This window comes from Electrophorus electricus, chromosome 12, assembly GCF_041902795.1.
Source record: "Electrophorus electricus isolate QZ-2024a chromosome 12, ASM4190279v1, whole genome shotgun sequence".
Lineage (NCBI taxonomy): Eukaryota > Metazoa > Chordata > Actinopteri > Gymnotiformes > Gymnotidae > Electrophorus > Electrophorus electricus.
Window position 1 is genome coordinate 5,005,001 of NC_137508.1, and position 19,871 is coordinate 5,024,871.

The 19,871-nt window shown below is 42.0% G+C and overlaps 1 protein-coding gene across 14 annotated transcripts in view; it reads left to right on the forward strand.

Annotated features, from left to right (window-relative positions):
- The window catches only part of sertad2b (SERTA domain containing 2b), a 26,469-nt gene extending 10,960 nt beyond the window's left edge, over positions 1–15,509 (forward strand). The window contains exons 1-4 of one of the 14 annotated variants that reach the window (XM_027017615.3): positions 2,687–3,001; positions 6,287–6,368; positions 10,689–11,089; positions 11,660–15,509. In XM_027017615.3, the coding sequence (XP_026873416.1) occupies positions 11,664–12,809 (1,146 nt within the window). In that variant the 5' untranslated portion in view covers positions 2,687–3,001; positions 6,287–6,368; positions 10,689–11,089; positions 11,660–11,663 and the 3' untranslated portion in view covers positions 12,810–15,509. Of the gene's footprint in view, positions 1–2,686; positions 3,002–6,286; positions 6,369–6,409; positions 11,090–11,659 lie in introns of those variants that run through there. The other 13 variants (XM_027017617.3, XM_027017619.3, XM_027017620.3 and 10 more) reach the window with 13 other exon arrangements.
- The last annotated feature ends 4,362 nt before the right edge of the window (positions 15,510–19,871 follow it).

Sequence of the window (19,871 nt, forward strand, 5' to 3'; positions counted from 1 at the left end):
CATGCTGCCCCCATACTAAGTCGTGCAGTGTTAAATGCGGAGGCAGTTTGCAGGGGGCTACCATAATGTTGTTTAAATGTTCAAGTAACACTGCAGTGTGTGAAAGTGTAAGGGAGAGAGAGATGAAGAGAGAAAGAGAGAGATGGAGAGGGCTATGGTTTCTTGCTACTCGTGCTGGGAACAAAGGGGATGTTGTGGATGCCGCCCAGCAGCCAGCGTTTCTCATTCCTGCCCCGACTGCTCACTGAGCCATTTCCTGTTTTTGACCTGAAATCTTTATTTAGAACCACCCCTCTGCTCCTCAGTCATGACACACAGAGATGGGCAGAGAAACAGGGCTTCACACTAGCTCATATCCATTTCTCTGGCAGAGACTTGTTGTTGGTAGTTCCAGCATATAGAGCAAGCTGTATTTTGAAATATTTTTACATGCTGCAGACATTTTAATTTTTAATATCAGGCGCTGTATTCTCGGACAGAGCTTCTGAACCACTGGAACCAGCTGGCTATATTGGGCATACTGAAAATGGGTGAGAGGCCAGCCCATCATTGTCACCATACCTCTGCAGCAGCTATACATAACAGTGTGGGGCTGAAATCACATTATGTGCACTGTATGTAACTGTAAAGACTGTTTGCGCATGCAACATGCTATATACTATATACTATATATACACTCTAGTATAGTGATTTGATGACAATAACAATTAGCTGTATTCATTAAAAGGGCAGTGTCATTTTTGACCATTGAAAATTTCTTGATGCCTCAGCATTAGTGCATCTAATTTCAGGAGAGTTTAGATTTGATGGTAGATTTTATGGGGTGATGAAGCAAATCATTGTCTCAGATTTGCAAGCTTTGACTTGTTGCTGGTGAGGGAGCTGTATATGGCTCTCTTACATGCACTCTGCTCCTGCCTGAACTCTAAGGTTGAAACATTAGTGTGTTGTTCCAAGCACCTCCGCAGATTTACCAGAATGTGCTTTGTGGTATTGAGGCATAGTAGAAAAGCAATCAAACTGACTTCACTGTCCTGTACCTAGCATAACCCAGATATTACCATTATGTCAGTTATCTTCACGACCAGGAATGCTAAACATATCATCCATTTACTATACCAAGCACTTACCTCATTTATCTATTTGCTTGTAATATAAGATTAATATTACTTTTCTTAAAAAAATAAAAAATGCTATTGGTAGTTGCATGCTTGGAAGCATGAAATATTTGTTATATTTCTTCCCAGTCATTTTAGTACATTTGTTTAGTGTAGTTGATGATGACAGATTAGATTTACATCACTGAAAAGGTAAGCTTAGACCAACCAAACTTTTCTTTGAAAATGTTGATACATTAAAACTACATTTTGAAAGCAGGTAACAATTTAATCTATTTAATCTGTTGTGCTGTATTTTCTCATTTAAAGTGGTGTAGCCTCACTGTTAATAGCCAAGCATTGACAAAATTGTCCTCCTTTAAACTCCTTTATACAGACTGTAACAAGTGGCTTTAATCAGTGAACTGAATGTTTACTGAGAAAAACTCCTGTAAAACTAGACAGTACTGTTATCTTAGCTGATTGCATCTGCTAGCACTGATAATCTATAATGCTCGCACAACTCTGTCTCACCCAACTGTGTTCTTTGCCCACATTTCTTATTCTTAGAGGTCTCATTTGTTCACTCACTTTGGCTTTGTCTGTTAATTTTGTAAAACAGTTGATTTTACTGGCCCCTTCTCCTTCTACCCTATAAGATTAGACTACCCTGCATTATCTCACTTCTGACCAAGAAATCTATGTTTCAACATTAATAATAAAAAACTTTATTTATGTATTACTTTTCATTCTAATTCAAAATTAAATGATTTACACAGAAAAGACTAATTGCTTATGTGATTATGTTGTAGGTTGCATTACTGAAATAACACATTACTACAAATTATACATTGTAATAGAAAAATACAATATGCTTATATGGTCATGGTAACAGTTCACTACTCGGTGAGCACATAGTTCTGCAGAATTGCTACTGTTCTTTCCTCCCTCATTGTTTAATTTGCTTGTTCATTACTGGCAGTTTTACTTAACAGGCACAAAATCAACACTTTCAGACAGGCAGTTGTTTTCATTTGCCTTTTATTAGGTTGATTTAATTTTGCGAAGTACGACGCAAAACAATGACTGTGAATGTATATTGTTTTCATATATATTTTTTCAAACATACCTAGATGTGTAAAAATGTGTAAACGTGTAAAAGTGCAATCATGAGGAATACGATGCCTCATGCAGTGCCTGTTCTTGCCATGCGGTGGCAGTTGAGCTAGCCCGTCTACGTCCGTGAAGTGTTGGCGATAATAGTGTTTTTCTACTGGTGGAAACCTTAGAATAAAATGTAGTCTACCTTAGTTGTAATGCTGAACCTTACAGAGAACCCTAGTTGCTTGTATAAAAAAAATAACCACGACATGTCAATGACCGAAATACCGTAAAATTAATATTATGGCAGAACGTGGTTAAATGCGATCTACAGTGTTGTAACCTATTAATAAAGCAGCTGGAGTCTAGTTTTGTATGAATCAGAAACAAAGGCTTTTCCACGAACTTTTACCAGACGTTCACGTCAGAGTAAGAGAGTTTTCTAAGGGGTGGGTGGAAGCAGAGGGCACAGTCAGGGGGTGTGCTTGCGTGTGTAGGGGCGGACTTTTCCGAGGCCAGGCACGGTGTACGCGACGAGAAGCGCAGCCAAGTCACACTCTACGTCATACCTTTTCGAGGGCAACTGTGGTGACCACTCTGCTTCTGCCTTTTGTACATGTCTAGCGATTTTCTGCCGCCTTTCACTTGTTAAATTGACGTCGGGCCTTTCTTTTAAATCGTGTGATAGCTTCTTTCTGTCAAGAGTTGTGTTGGTACCGTCGTTTGACTTGGAAGTAGGACTGTCAACAATAAAGCGATCCTTCCCGATGCTTCATTTTAAACCTCCACTTCAGCTAACCGTGGTAAGTAGCTCAAAGATCTCACACAACACTGAATTACTGTAACTCATCTCGCATTCGTAGCCCGTGTTGCTTTCAAAGTGATAGGCTATACTGTTACATAGTGTATCTGTCTGTATCGTAAAAGGCAACATTAATGTATTCGTGTATTGTTGTCTGGTCTCCGTCGTCCCTCTTCGGTCTGTACATAAAGTTCGACAGCATGTCGCGAGCAAAGCCAAAGCTAGACTTTGCTTATACAGCTGATGGTATGATAATGTGATTAAGACAAATTTGTGTTGTTTATTAAGTTTTTATTAGCTTTTGAGGCTGACTTGCTAAACCAGTGTGCCCAATTGACGTTGAAGATGTGTAATGCATTGAAGATTTTGCATTATACAGTTAGGTCGTGTGTTTCTGTTATAATAGTAGTCTGAAGGAAGGTTACTACGGTCCTTTTTAATAAAGCAAGTAAGCCTCTTGGTTCGTCAACAACTTATCGAGCCGTTGGAACACTGATACTCTTTTAATCAGAAAGCCTACTTGGGTGTCGCTTTTTCCCCAGCCTACACGTCTTCTAAACGTACTGCCACTTTTTATTATAACTCTCTCTCTCTCTCTCTCTCTCTCTCTCTCTCTCTCTCTCTCTCTCTCTCTCTCTCAGTGTTTGCTAACTCTGAACTAATGAGGGATCAATGCTCACATAACATAATGTGTCAAACTTCGATTATATTCAATTTGGCGTTACCTTTAGTGGTTGATTGAAAAAATACCCAGTGACCAGTTCCCCCTGTTAGCAATATGTTAAATTTAGCCTTCATGTTAGAAAGGCCTATAGGTAAAGAGTCGTGTTAGGGTGAGCACCTGCTCTATAGTTTCTGTATTCAGCCCCTACATAATCAGATGAAAGTCTGCAGACTGCAGAGTATAGTCTGCTAGGTATGAAATGTGCATGAGTGTATGAATTTGATATTTCTATAATATGTGAAACTACTGGCCTGTTAGAATGTCTTATGACATTGGAAAAAAAAGTGAAATCTACAGCTACTCTTTTTGCAGTACTTTTTGAGTCTTCTTGTGAAGCAAAGTCCAAAGGACGATCACATGCATGCATTCTCTGTCTCGTTCTCTCTCTCAATCTCTCTCTCTCTTTCACTCACACACACACACACACACACACACACACACACACATTCAAGCACATAGTAAATTCAGTAAGGATCAAGGTCCAGTTAGGTCTGCTAGTGAATGTTCACATTAAACTATATTGCAGTCACTGCTTTTATTCAGGTTGCTTAACTGATTACTCTCATTCTTACATCATTTAATAGTATATGTTATACAAGAAAACTACATTGTAGATTTTCCATGGATATCTACATACTTCCATGGATATCCTCTGGAAGGGGCCTTTCAACCTCATGTAGCATGTGAATGTGGAGCTATGCATGGTGTGTGTGTGTGTGTGTGTGTGTGTGTGTGTGTGTGTGTATTCTGGCTCTGTAGTAAAACCCTAGCCTGGTGATGCTGGATGGGCCAAGCATGTATTACCAAGCCTAAGTGGCATGCAGCAAGCAAGGTCATTTAAGTTAATGCAGGAGACGTGGGCAGATTTCACATCTCAAGTTGCTGTATTCAGTTAGTGCAGTGGAATACAGAGAATTCCTGAGGTGAACACGGCCATGTACCGTTGCTTCATTGTGGTGTTAGAAGTGTCCCTTTGTGCTGTTTGTATGTGCTCAAGATGCATACAAACTCTTTATTTTGCAGTCTTTCTGCAAACACTTTCATATTTAAACTGCAATGGGAAAGTTACAGTTAATGAAAACAGATTATTGAAGGCAAATTTCCAGTTTCCTTTTGCATTTTATAATACAATGCAGCATATTATTAATTTGCTTAAGATATACTAATTAGCAGTCAGAAACCTGTAGTCTATGCCTGTAGTCTTTTCATTAATAATTTCTGACTGGAGTATAGGTAAATATGTGGTAATTCTTTGGAAATTATGAGAACTTGATTACTAGACTCTATTTTTGAGTAAGTCTTCATTAGTACTGGTTTGATTATATTTTTCAGAGTGACAGTGTCTTACACCCCCACATACTGCATGAAGCTTTTGGGCCCTCTGGTCAAACCGGTTTGAAAAGCGTCCTTCTCTATGCCAGCATTTAACTTGCTTTAGCAGCACTGAACACTGGAGTTCTGGGTGTTTTAGTCTCCTTTATACTGCATTCACTGTTTTAAAGCATTATTTTAGGGCAGCATTCAGAGCTGTGTATGGGGGGAAAAGGCAGATTTGGCTCTGGAGACTTTAAGTGCCCTTCCGTCTCAATGCCGGATTCTTCTCTCTTGGCTCTATGTTTGGGGTCCTCTCTTTCAAAAAGCGTGTCGCCTTTGTAAAGCATGTGAGAATCTCAGTATACGTTTGAAACGCAAGGAAGTGGAGCCCTGCTCCGAGAGCCGTGCGATACAGTAGTTCTGCCACATTCCTTACGCTCTGGGCTTTTATGTGAGTTCTCTTGTTGCCTGTGCTGACGTAAAGCCGGGCTGCAGGCTGCATGCTGCTGCCTCGCTGCACATGTGTGTGACACCCACGCAGCCCTGGCTGCTCAGGGTGGCTACCATGCACCGACCCTTCATTCGTGCTGGCCATGACCATGAGCATGGCTGGGACACTGCAGCACACATTAAGGGAAAGTGTGAGTTGCAGAATGAGTCAATGTGATGGCTCGTCTCACGCTCTGCTCTACTCGGCTTGGATATGAGAGGTGGCATGTAGCTTCATCTGCTTGCTCCCAGACCAGAGCTTATTTTGCCTGGTCATTGCTGTTTGTTGTTGATGTTTTGCTCAGCACAGAGAAAGATATGTGGGTAAAGCAGAGGATTCTACAGCCTCAAGGGGTTTTGTCCTCATTTTGTTTAAAAAATCAGTGTTTATATTAAAGTGAAATCGTGCAGATATTTGTGTATTGTAAGTGATATGATCATTAAAAGCTACTTGTCTGTGCAACATCTGATTTCTATTTTTGTATTCCAGTATTGGCCTGATGAGATAATTGCAGTCATAGTAGCTTATTTCTCCTTATTTACACAGCTTGCTTATACTACAGTGGTGTCTTTTTTTGTATAATGCCAAACTGCTGCCGGACCTCTGCTGTGCCATAAATGTGTCATTTGGTGTGCCTCTCTCCCTTTGTATTGCTCACTATCTGTATCTCTCTGTCTGTCTCGTTCTTTCTCTGTCTCTCTTTCCCTCTTTTTCTCTCTCTGTGTCCCTCCACTCTCTCCTCTCCTGCTCGTGCTCAGTATTATTGAGCCTTCGTCAGGAGGGCCCACACAAATGACACCCCGTCTTTGTGCCATCAAGTGCCGTGACAAAGCACGCTGAGTAAGTACAGAGGCCAGGCGGAGAGGAGGATGAACATGTATTATGTGCCTGTAATGATACTGTAAGATGACACCAGACAGTGCGCTGCTTCTCTCTCTCTCTCTCTCTCTCTCTCTCTCTCTCTTTCTTCCCTCTCTCTTTCTCTCCCTTCCTTCTCATCATTTTCTCTGCCTGTCATTCTTTATCTTTGTTGTTCTCCTCCCAGCTGTCCTGCATTTAACACAGTAATGTATGTGCTATTACATGTAGACAGAAGAATTTTTGTTTGACTGTCCTAGCTGTCTGTGGTTGTGGCCTGACACATTTTCCTCATGGAACTGACCATAGAACTGCGAGCTATGCATGTACGCATGTGTGTTAGCGCGCATGTATGTTAGTGCGCGCGCGTGTGTACGGGTATGCGTGCATGCACGAGTGTGCAAGTGTGCTTGCGTGTGTGTGAATCCGTACCCTCAGGACCTGAAATAGCACAGCGCAGGGGTGAGGGGGAGGGGAAGACAGAAGCACAGGCATGGAAACGTGCAGATCCTGTTACAGGATCATAATATCACTGAAAACCCAGCACTCACTCTCTCACTCACTCGCTCCCTTGCTCACTCCCTCTCTTGCTCCCTCTTTCACTTGCCCCCTCACTTACACCTTCACTCACTCACTCCTCTTGCTCACTCACTTACATGCTCAATCCCTGTTTCCATCCTCAGCCTAGCTCTCTTCTGCTTCTTCACCTGCATGCAAACTTATGGATGTTATCCATCTCATTCGGTCCCTCGTGAAGTTTCTGTTGTCTGTTTGGTTAGTACAGAGTGTCCCGCCAGCCTAGCAGCTGTGCTGCGTTTCCAAGCCTCTGCTCTGATAGCCCTGTGTTCTCCTGTCCTAAGGCCTCAGCCTTGGTTTTACAGTAATTCTGGAGTTATCCTGTGCTCAGTTTCATGCACTTAGCTACTGGCAGGGGCCGTAGCAAGGAAGCGAGCCATGGCTAAGCCGCACTTTTAAAACTGTGCTGTAAAAACGGAGCCTTTGCCAACCATTTTACAACAACCTTAAAAACAGAGGAAAAGGGAAAGAATGAGATCTCTTTTGATGTAGAGTTTTTTTCTCTGTCCACCGAGAGATTTTTTTGCATGGGCCAGGGGGGTTTGAAACAGGGTCATTGCTTAGCACTGGTGCATTAGCAGTGGAGAAGCAGTGGGTCGTGTGTTCCTGCCTGTCTCTGTGTGTGTGGGAACAGCGTGTGCTGAGTGAGGCTGGAACACGCTGCTCACCACCTCTTTCTCTCCTCTGGCTCCTCCTGTTGGATCTCTATGTGCTCCGTCAGGGGCAGTAGGTGACAGCTGCACTGTTTCACCCAAGACCAGCTTCCCTTTCCCAAATCCAAGTCATCCAAGCTACTTAACTTGCACCAACACATTAGGATCGTTGTTAACCAGACTAGCCTCAGCTATTCTCCTCTGCTCTGCTGGTAACCTTTCACCTCAAAGATGGAGGGAAGAGGATGGAGGGCTGGGGGAGCAGGGCAATGAGACGGAGGGAGAAGGGGGAGAGGAATGTGGAGGGTGGGGTAGTAGGGGCGTTTGAATGCTACAGACAGTGCTCTCCACTCCCCAGTGTGAGTCACAAGGACCCGTCCAGCCGCCCTGACATTCCTCTAAAGCTCTCCTTAATAACTAAAAACAAGGATTCTGAGTGTATTCATAGTGTGTGTGTGTGTGTGTGTGTGTGTGTGTGTGTGTGTGTGTGTGTGTGTGTGTGTGTGTATATGTGTGTGTGTGTGTGTGTGTGTGTGTATAAAATGTATTTATTTACTATGTATTCATTTTACTTGATGATCACAGACATGAAACACACTAGTCTGAATGCAAAGCAAATTTGGAAAAAAGTGGGGCAAGACAGAAAAGGAAAAGGCCATTACATTTCAGCATATCACCTCACTGTGAGTCTTTAATTTGCCAGGAGAAAATAACTGCCATATATCTGGATCACACTCCATCTTCACTGTTCCCACTGTAGTGTCCCTGTCTGCTCAGGTGGTCGCATCAACGGGAAGTCAAGGCCGCACTTTGTTTAGTCTCAGTTAATTCTACACCCATAGACTTCTTTTAAATGGTGTTTTCCCTCCTTGAACTGATGAACGTGAAAAAAATAATTACACTGTCTAATATTGACTGTTCCAAAGCTCTTTTTGACAATTTTACTAATTTCCTCTCACCGTTACTCTTTCAGGGGTATTATTGTGTTTTGTGCATATTCTATTTCACCTTCTAAACAAAGCTTTTATCAACAGCAGCAATGGAAGAGCTGTGTGAAAATGTTTTTGAATGACACCATTCACACCTTACCTCTTGCTTTTCGAACAAGGTGCTTAGCATTTTCTTTTCCTTAGCGGTGATATGCCTTGTCCAGTACTAAGTGATGGACTAGTGAATTATTCTGTGGGCGCCATGGTTTCCTACTTTTCCTAGTCTCCCTCTCTCTCTCTCTCTCTCTCTCTCTCTTTCTCTCTCTCTGTGGCCATGACTAGACTGCTTCGCTAAAGAGCCAAAAGCTCTATTAGGACAGAATATATTTGTTTCTACCTTTTGCCATTCATGACAATATTGAACAGTTTGGTATTAGAGTATTTGACAGAGTTAGGACACTTCATACTGTCTGAGTAGTGTGTGAGTGGGAGTTCTATAAATATTATGGCCAAAAAAGTTCATAGCAGTTTGTGTCACACTGTGTTGTAGGCAGGACATTTAAAACAACAGCAGAAGCTACAGTGCTGAACGTTGGATGATGATTCTTATTTGACATTTGTCACATTATTTCCTGGTATTATTTCATTGACAAATAAAATACAAATACATTGTTTACTTGTCAGTAGCTTGTTGCTTTTCTGTGCGTGTAAATGGCATACTCTGGAACTTGCATGCTCTGTCAGAAGACCTAACTTGTTTTTCTCTCCAACACACATTTTTTGGATTCAAATCCTTTGCCTCAGAAGCTGTACACGAGAAGAAAAGAAACATTTATTTTTTTGCTTTAACTTCCCTTGGCCCCTCCTTCTCTCTCTTCTCTCCCTCCTCACTCCCTCCTCTACCTCTTTGTCATCTCTTTGGGTGGATTCCCAGCTGACTGTGTTTGTCATGGTAACAGGCAGCGAGGCAACAGGCCCAGCCACTTGCACTTCCTGACTGAGTGGAAATGCCTGGCAGAGCTGCGGCTGCGCGCTGTTCGTGTGTGTGTGTGTGTGTGTGTGTGTGTGTGTGTGTGGGCACGCATGCGTGTGTGTGTAAGCGCGCACACAGGGCCAGGGTGCATGAAGCTGTCAGCCTGGATTAGGTTCAAGCACACTGCAATGCTGCCTACTGCTACTGGGCTTCACTTTATGGTAATGAGGAGAGGCCTCAGGAACAGTCTTCTTTCTCGATCTGTCTCTCGCTGGCGCTCTCTTCCCCTCTCTCCTTCCTCCTCTGCATTCATTTCTCTTCTTGCCTCCCCCTCTGTGTCTCCTTATCTTTGTCTTTTGGCTTAGATAACAGTATTCATAGTTGTTTTCCTTTTTGTTTCATTTATCACATGTTTATTTTGACATTAGGAGAAAGTGTTATTTAACACATATTTAACTCCATGTAAAATTTTTGAGAGCAGTGTGAGTGAGATTGATCTCAAGGGCAGGGTACTGCACACTGACCATCACATTATTTCACTATGGAATCCATATTTTCTGAATCTAGGACATAATCTGAAACTTCAGATTCATAATTTGTTCATAGCACATATGAATTAAAGTAAAAATATGCTGTTAAAATCAAATAGAAAAAAAGCATAGAAAATTACGCATCATTTGTGTACTATGTATAAAATTCACAGGAACTGATTTTGAGCTGAAGGATTAAATCTTTTCATATTTTTGTAATAAAACTGAGGATTGATAGAATATAATATGGAGCTGTTCCACATCCCTCCATATTTCAGTACTTCAGTTCTCAGTCTTTTATTCAGTCTCCCTCTGTCTCTTGACACCTCCCCCCACGACTCTCACCTCCCTCTCCGTAGAACTGCGGTGACTCAGTGTAGTGTAACAACATGGCGGCCCCTGAGAGGGGTTGTAAATCTGAGGTCTCGTCCACCGGTACAGTAGCCGAGAGCGCCGTTTCCCAGCGCGGGGCTTGGGAGTGGCTCGCTCTTCTCGCTGCCCCCCTCTCTCTTTCGCAGCCTGCTGCACTGTCCGCCACTCTGGCCCTTTCACCACCCCCTGAAAGCTACGATTTCATATGACACATTTGCACCGTGAGCCCTTACTGAAAGTCTGACACACATTTGCCTCCCTCCTTTTAGCAGCAGGGCTCAGGAAGGAGCAGTCAGAGCAGGATTCCTGTAATCACTCCTCCGTCGTCTGCCACTGCTGCAACGCCACTTCCCCGTCTGCTTCCCGCTGAGATATGATTTTCTTTTACACATTATAGAAAGCACGAATCTTTATATGTGGTGATAACATTCTGAGTGATTGAGCAGATTGAAGTGTTTGTGCTTTCCTAGGTGGTGGATTGCACAGAGCCTTGTCTCAGTGTTGTGTTACCTTATCTGTTTGGCACAGTTGTAACGTGAGTCGTCGTGTGCTCTTTCTTCTCTGCGGCGGCCGCACAGAGATTGTAGTGACTCTCACCCCAGTGGAAGCTCAGAATGCTAATATGATGACAGCTTGCGGGCCAATGTCATGGCAACAAAGCTACAATCTGGTAACAGAAACGGTCTTTTATTTTTAACCCAAGTCAACTTGTTGATGCTCAAACCAACTGCTGTTTGGGTTGGCTGTCTGTTTCGTTGGTCGTGTATTTTGTCCGACATGCCATGTGCCCGTTCGTAATGTTTATCTGCCTTTATTTATGATGACTTTAGTTTACGTGCCTAACAAGTTTTAACATACCATCTCATCAACTTAACACTGTGGTTCCTGAAGAAGGAGCATTTTTGCACTTTGTGGTATTTGGTCTTTATGAGTTGGCTTTTTGTGGATTTATCGTCTTGATTTCGATCAGCCATATTTTGCAAGTCTCTGTTACCTTTAACATCTTTATTATAGAAATGTGTATGTTTTATACACATTTTAAACCTCCGTGTTAGACTTTGCCTTCACTAGAACCTTGAGGGAATGTTTATATGAGCATTTCGTGCATCAAGGAAAGATTTTGGCCCGGTGTGTGATGTTCATTACTCTTTCTCACACTCTCATTCTCTCTCTCTCTTTCTCCTTCTCTGTGTGTCTCTCTTTCACTGTCTTTCTCTCTCACTCTTTCTTTCTGGTATAGATATATGTTGGGTAAAGGAGCAAAGCGGAAGCTGGATGAGGATGATGAGGGCTTGGAAGGCGAAGCGTTGGCGGTGGGGGCTGGAGCTTCAGCCGATGGCCTCTCCAAGGTTTCGTACACACTGCAGAGGCAGACCATCTTCAACATCTCTCTGATGAAGCTGTATAACCAGCGGGCGCTGGCTGAGCCCAGCCTGGAGAAGCGTGTGCTCATTAACAACATGCTGCGGCGCATCCAGGAGGAGCTCAAGCAGGAGGGCAGCCTTCGGCCGCTCCTCTTCCCTCCCTCGCCTCCAGCCGATGACCCCGTGGATGAGGGCTTCCGGGAAGCACAGCCCGCGTTCAGCGTGCTCTCTGTGGTGACGACTGCGCCACTCTCACAGCCCCCCGCACCGCTGCCCACTGCTGCTGCTCCATCGTCGTCACCATCAGCCCTGGCCGGCCACACGCCGCTGGACGCTTGCCTGACTCCAGCATCCTTACTGGAGGAGGACAGCACCGCGTTTTGCACCTCACCCTCTCCCCTCTCACCCTTGTCTCTCGAGCATGGCTCTCCCAGGCTCTCTGGCCCCGGAGCCAGCGACAGCTTCTCTTCTGCCCTGGATGAGATTGAGGAGCTCTGCCCGTCTGTGGCGGCAACTACAGCAGCGGGGCCCACTACTACCTCCCCCTCCACGCTCACAGCCACCCTCCACCTACCCCTCCAGTCCACCAGCCAGCCTGCTGGAGCCTCTGACTCAAAAGACTGCAGCAAGTCCTGCAGCCCAAAGCTGGAGGGGCTGAGCTCACTGCCCACGGAGCGTCCAGCAGTGGCTATGGTGGCTGCCGAGTCCAAAATAATGGAGACTCTTTCTCCCAGTGGCCTGGACATGAGCACTTCACCCTCCTCCTCTTCCTCAGGCTTTCTCACAGACTTGGCCTTGGATGATATCCTCTTTGCTGACATTGACACCTCCATGTATGATTTTGACCCTTGCACCTCTGCTGCAGGTGCTTCCCCCTCCAAACTGGCACCTGTGGTGACGGCTGATGACCTCCTCAAGACCCTGTCCCCTTACAGTGGGGCCGCCCCTGCTGTCAACTCCAACCAGCCTTTTAAAATGGACCTCACCGAACTGGACCACATCATGGAGGTCCTGGTAGGATCATGACCCGATATGGACAGAAAGAAGGAGATGCAAAAATAAATCAAAGAAAAAAAAATTTTGATACAAAGTGTAAAAACTGAAAACTCTGTGGGTGTTTTGTACAGTTTTTATTTTTAAGACAAGGCAGTTGTAATAATCAATGGTGATGTCACCCAGTACTACTTCTCAACACTGTGCATGCACTGTGCTTGCCTTTCCAAAAATGAACATGAAGGAACAACACTTGGCTTCTGTCAGATTTGAGTGCCTTCATCGAAAAATGACCACTCGGCAAAGTCCTTTTATTACTGTCTCTAGTTCATGTGCAAAGAAGGAGTAGCAGCTCTTTCCTCTCCTCAGCATACAGGTGCAAGATTGTGCTCCACTGGGCCCTATATTTGTGTTACTTTCATTTTCACTAAGCACAACAATTTTAAAAGAGGAACCTGGATTTAGGGGCTTCTTTAGTGTTATTGTTCTAATGCTCAAAGCTGTTTGAGCAATATTTTAATTATGTCTGTTCTAACTTAATGTCCTGACTGAACTCCCACTTTCTAACTCTAGTATGAAATGTACATGCTTTTCCCTTACTGGCTTATTTATAGCTTTTACGAATTTTGGTATGTGGTGAGCATTGGATTTACCTTCAACCAAATTCCAAACTGGTGACTTCAGGCAATAAGTGCACGTTATGATGCACATTTGTTGTATAGTTATTTTTAAGTGACAGAGAATCCTTATCCTTAGTAGGAAATAACCTAGTCAAGGCAAAATCCCTTTATACTATACCCATGCCAATAACTTCCCCATTCTTTTATGACTGGGTTTTTAGTGCTCGTTTTATTACTAAATGCGTTTTTCATTTAAATACACTACGCTGATGTTCAGGAAGTGAATCCGCACATGCTTGTTTATCCTTTCGTGTTATTGGTAGCCTGGAATTAAAGCTTTTGTTTGTTTTTTTGTATCATCTTTTCTTGTTTTTCAAACATTTTCATCCTCCACTCTCCAACGGTACGGTATACATATTGCATGCACGATTGCATTACACCTGTACAAAAGCCAGTTGTCAAATTTTAAGTGGGTTGGTTTTAGTTTATCTTATTTATGCCATTGTTGGTTGAGTTTTACTGATTGTCATCTGCTCATTCCTTCTCTCCCTGTTATCTCTCAGCTGGAATTTCTCTTCTTAGTTTTTGGCCAGTAGAGATGGTCACAAAGAGTTTTAAGGGCAAGAGCACTGGAGATTTAGAATTTAATTTATGCATATGAAACGGTTGGTATGCTGACCTGCTTTAAATTATTCCAATATATTTATCACTTAGGTTACTAAACATTGCCATCCCTTATTCCACGGTTAAAAGAGTAGTTAGCCTGTATGCAACAAATGGCAACATATGCCTTCAGCTCTGGAACTTGCTATAAACCACTGATTTTAATCAGACTGGATTGCAGGGGCTTTGAACTTTGTGTTTTCAGTTCAGTTATGATTGATCATGTCTTGTGAAAAGGGACCATTTCTCATATCAGTTGCTTAGAGTTGTAGAACCGTTCTCTTGGGAGAGGGGGTGATGACTTAGTGATAAATATAATTTCCCATCACAGATATAGTTCAAGAACATTCTGGCTTCAGAACATAGAAATACATAGGCATTATCAGACAGTGAACTGTAATACTGGTTCTTATTCAGGTGTGACCATTTCAGGTGTGGAATTTTAATTTACTTATTACAGAGAAGCCTTCAGTGGGAGTTAACAGTTTGAACAGGTGATGCCCTAGAGTGCTGGAGAGAATTCAAAACAATGATGAGCATGAGTGTGAGAGCCAAGTGGGCAATGCTATACTTTCATAATTATAATTACTGATTATTTTAAGTTGTTTGGATTTGGAGTGGTTGTTTTTGTTTTAAATTATTTATTCTTTATTTCCTGTGTAAATATATTTATTTTGATGTGAAGCTACCATCTGAATTGTAATGTGTACAGAATGTATGGTAGGAATGTACTCTGCTTATAGGAATGTATCATGCTTAATGAATTGGGTTGGAAGCCATTTTTTGTTTTTGTTTTGAAATGCATTATTTTGTTTTGTTTCCTTTATTATAATTTTTGGGGTGGTGTTTGTGGCAATTTCTAGGTGTACACTCCCTACCCTTATTTAAATATGAGTATTTAATGTCTATGTATTTCAGTTTGTGTGCAAAGGAAACGTTTGTGAAGCAATACTTCATTCTCTTCAAACTTCAGAGGTTCAGACTCCAAAGCTTATTTTAGGAAAGTCTATTAATAACCCTCAATGCCAAAATGTATGAAGAGCAGAACTGAATTCTTTTTGATTCTGGTTACTGTTAGTAGGACATGAGCTGTCCTTGTCTTCAGTCTATGCCATAGGCCACCTGTTTGGGGGAAATAAAAGTAGTTTTGAGAGAGACCACCAGGAGCTAGTGTGGAGAGTGTGCGTGTGTGTGTGTGTGTGGGGTGGGGGGGTGGGGGAGGAGGAAGAGAGGCTGTATTTTTACACAGACCTTGGAGCTGTGCCTTTTTCTATGCAACTACCAACATATTCATTTTGAGAAAAATGAACCCATCAACTGATGATCACTGTATTTGCATCAAGGTGTGGACTGTAGAATATATATAAAATATGGACAACAGGTGTCTATGAATTTAAAACAGTCTTACTTTTGTAGTTTTATATCATACAATAAACTGTTCAAAATAAAAGTTTTTGTCATTTTTTCATATTATATTTACAAGAATTCACTACCAGTGGTAATTACATAGATAACCTGAACCAATCGCATATAGTTTACCATGTGTCCTGCCACTCTACTGCAAGGTAGTCAGCAGGTTAATGTTGCCTAAGCAGTAGCGCCATCTCTCTCACTCAGTCACCGAGGCTGGGTTGTCCTGCTCATTTCCCTCTTCTGTCTGCATGACTTGGAACAAACATGGGGCATTTCTCTGCATCAACAAATGCCCCCATTTTGCACCCATGCTTAGCAGGAGTCTATTTACAGCATCGTGGCCACACAGCTGTGGAGGGCAGAGCCACTTTTAGGTCCTAGAGTGTGGCTGTGCCTCTCACGCCTGTGTGTGAGGTAGTGGGATGGGAAGGCCAGGCCAGAGCATGGCCTGTGTGTGAGGTAGTGGCACAGGGAGGCCAGGCCAGAGCATGGCCTGTGTGTGAGGTAGTGGCACAGGGAGGCCAGGCCAGAGCATGGCCTTTGAGGCAGTGAGACATGGAGGTCAGTGAGGATATATTTCCTCTTACACAGTGCCTATAGAATTATTCATTCAGTAACTACAGTTACCTTTACCCACAGCAGAAATCTCTTAAGCTGTTTTTTTCATTTTTATTTTTTTCAGATTTTATATTTTATATACATATGTATATGTATTTATGCTATTATTTCGGCACTGTTATTTACACTATTATTTATGCTATTATTTCGGCACTGTTATTTCGGCACATTAGGTATGTATGTGTAATTTGTGTAACTTAGGTATTTGTTAACTTTTAGTGGTGTATTAACCTGAATTAGAGGTGTTCTTTGAGAGTAAAATATCATTTACATTATTTTATTCACCAAAAAGTTGTATACAAAATTACACCAAGCAATGAGCATTAGCTTTAAGTTCAGCATTTTATAAATAAAGTTGCATTAAATGCATTTTGGAGATGAGAGCTATTGCAAAGTCTCTAAGAGCAACGTGTAAAACATAATGGAATGAAAGTTATATTTGCAGAATATATGCGTAATATCAATGCACCAGAATTCAAGGTTATTTAAAGTAAATTATTTATCCACTGCAGTGCTAAACTTAAATGCTTGTCTGCATATATGTATGTATTCCAAACATGATGACAAACAATTTATTCTGCAAATAATTTTTTGATAACACATCATACCTAATTGTCTCCAATAACTAGTCATAAAATGAACTTTAATAGTATGAACGCACAGGTCTGGGATTGACACGTTTTACCTGAAAAAGGACAACAGGTTTGGAGACTGAAATACGCTCCATAACACCTATACTTTGATTCTGTATAGAGCTTAATCAAGTCAAATGAGTCTAGAAGAAGATTGCACTGGGTTTAAGTCTGTTTTCAAGTCTTTCGCCATGGTCAGGAGTGGGGTCATTATTCAGCTGTAGGTGCACATGATGCATAGCTTGTGATATTTTCATTCTAATATTTGTAGGGACATATATGTAAAAACCCAGATTGTTAATCTGGTATAAATTTGAATTTTACCACTTTATTCAACCCAGTACAATATACTGTGACTACAATGCTTCATTACACTGAGGTCAGAGTACCTCATGATGACTGGTCCTTTTGATTCTTCCACAACTCTGACCAAGGACAGTGACAGTTTAGTTACACACCTGTCCCAGAGGTTAACTGTGTTGCTTCTCTCTTCTTTCTCTCTGTGCATAGGGTTGCTCTGTATATTATTAGGAACAGAGAATTTCACAAGCAGCAGGATGGTTATTTGACTATTCTCTACATATTCTGACGAGTATGGCGCAATAACACACAAGACTATTCAGCTATTAGAACAGTTAACATAGCTGGGGAGACAAACTGCCTAAGCAGCTGCATTTATAATTGGATTCTGCTCAGTTCACAGAGAACATATACAGCCTCCCTTGTTTCTGTGGAAATGCAGGCAGAAAGAGAATGGGAGATTGCAGCAGGCTTGCACTCTGCTCTCCCCTCCTCTCCCTCCTCCTCTCCCTGTCAGGTTGGCTTTGTGAGGACATCTGAATGATCCTGTTCTGCTCTTGCTGCGGAGGGAACGGAGCCACGCCTTCTCTCCGCCAACCACAAGCCGAGCTCGGCAGACACACATGCGGCCGCACATGTTTATATAACGCCTACGTCAGCGCAGCATTGCCCCCAATGGCTGGAATGTGAATCGCATGGTATAGAGGCCCCCACGTCTCTCTGATCCCCACCCTCTGTGGAACATGTTTAGCTAGTGATGCCAGATTGCTGGGTTGTTTTAACTTTTTTGGCAGTGTGGAACAAGTGTTGTCATACAAATACATTTAAAAGCCTCACATGGCCTCATATACACATACACAAAAGAACATGATGCATCAACAATATTGATAGCACAATTTGTAAGAGTTACATAAATGTGGTTAAAAATAATACATAATGGCAAGGTCATTGGTTACCATAGTCTTTAAGCAGTAGCACATATATAACGACCTCCAGAGACAAATATGTTTGCTTATTATAACTTGAATAAATTAAAATATCACAGATGCTTAGTCATTTGTCTTAAATAAAAGGTCTCATCATATTACACTGAGGTTGTGTAGACATATGTCAATGCCAAAGGCCACTGGGAGTTAATGATTATGAAGGACACAAAGTGCTTCTCAGTAGCCATACTAAGGAGCAGCTGAAACATGGGGGAAAAGAAGAGCTGAAGTGGAGGAGGGATGAGCCGATTGAATAGAAGATGGATACTGAGACAGCAGAATTTAATGTAAGACTTTGGGGGAGTGGGGGGAGTGAAGGGTGTTGAGGAAAGAATCTGTCTGAGTACTTAGTGTCTAGTAATATTTTTAAATTGAAATAATCCCATTAGCTTCAGAACAGGTACTCCCACAGTTTCATCTGCACTTCCAAAAATACAGCTAAAGTATTCAGTACACCACTTTTTGTTTTACAAAATATCTCATAAATAGAAATGTTTGAGAGAGAGAGAGAGAGAGAGAGAGAGAGAGAGAGAGAGAGAAGAAAAATAATGGTAATCCTAATATTCATGAACAAATTAAATGATATTCAACACATTCAGGAATGATAATACCTTATGAGAAGCCATCATTACATTAACAGTATAAAACACCTTCAGTGCATCTTCACATTTAAAATTAGGTGTAAGAGATAATGCATGTGATTGCATACTTGTGCATGAACATGTTCATGTGATTTCCAGTGTGCTGGTGTCGAGGGGAAAGGCCCAGAGTGAGGAGCCAGAACAGGAAGTAAGAGGCAGACCACACACAGCTGCAGCATGGAAGCAGTGGGTGTGAGGAAGTGTGTGGGAGTGTGACATTCAGAAAACACATAAGCAACAAGGGACACAGAGACACAGAAAGAAAGAGAGAGAGTGAGATACAGAGAGGGAAATACAATAATGAAGATGAAGAATATCCAGTTTTAAATATCATGACAAATATAGATTAATAAAAACTAAAATCCTCTAAACAAAGTCATGATTAGATGAAAGTACCAGTTCAGATACAATCCTCTGCGCAGTTCCCCTATTCTGCAGAATTTTCTCAATTCTTAATCACTTTCTATACACTATCATTTAATCAACCCCAAAAAAACAAAAGCCAGTCCATTTATCACAGGACCCATATTTCTTCACAAGAGAATTATTGGTGGCTGACAGTTGGTGTCAGTTGAAGGACCGGCCGCTGGCAGTATGCAAGGCAGACGGGGAAACAGACGAGGTATCCAATAGGCCCAGGTGGGCAGGGCAGGCTAGCGCTGTGGCCACTGCCTGCTCTGTCTGCAGGGCTTTCCGCCTGAGCAGGTGAGGAGAATGGAGCAGTAGGAGAGGAGGGCTGCACGTCTGCAGCATTAACCTAATTACAGCCTGGCCCTGCTAAATAAACACTTATTAAATTTGCATGCTCAAATACACTTATGAGTGGACTGGGTCACTGTGTGTGCTACCATTCACTGACAATCAGGTACGAACACCAGTTGTACACACACTGTTTTCATTAAACTCCTGTGTGCATTGTATTTGATTATGGTTAAGCCAGATAAGTTCATGTCTTCAGTGTAAGAATGCTAGTTTGTTTTTGAACTACATAGATACATTATTGCAAAAACATAAATTATTCTAAATGCAGTTCTTTTTTATATCAAAAAATTGGGAGAAAGAATATTGGAAAAGATTGGGGGAATTTGAATCCTATTATCAGATCAAACAAAAATAATATTAAATTAAACATTATGATCAAATAATTATCCTATTAACTATCTAAACCATATAGATCCCTATAGGTAAGGAAATCTCCCTACCTTCCACTGACCTATATATA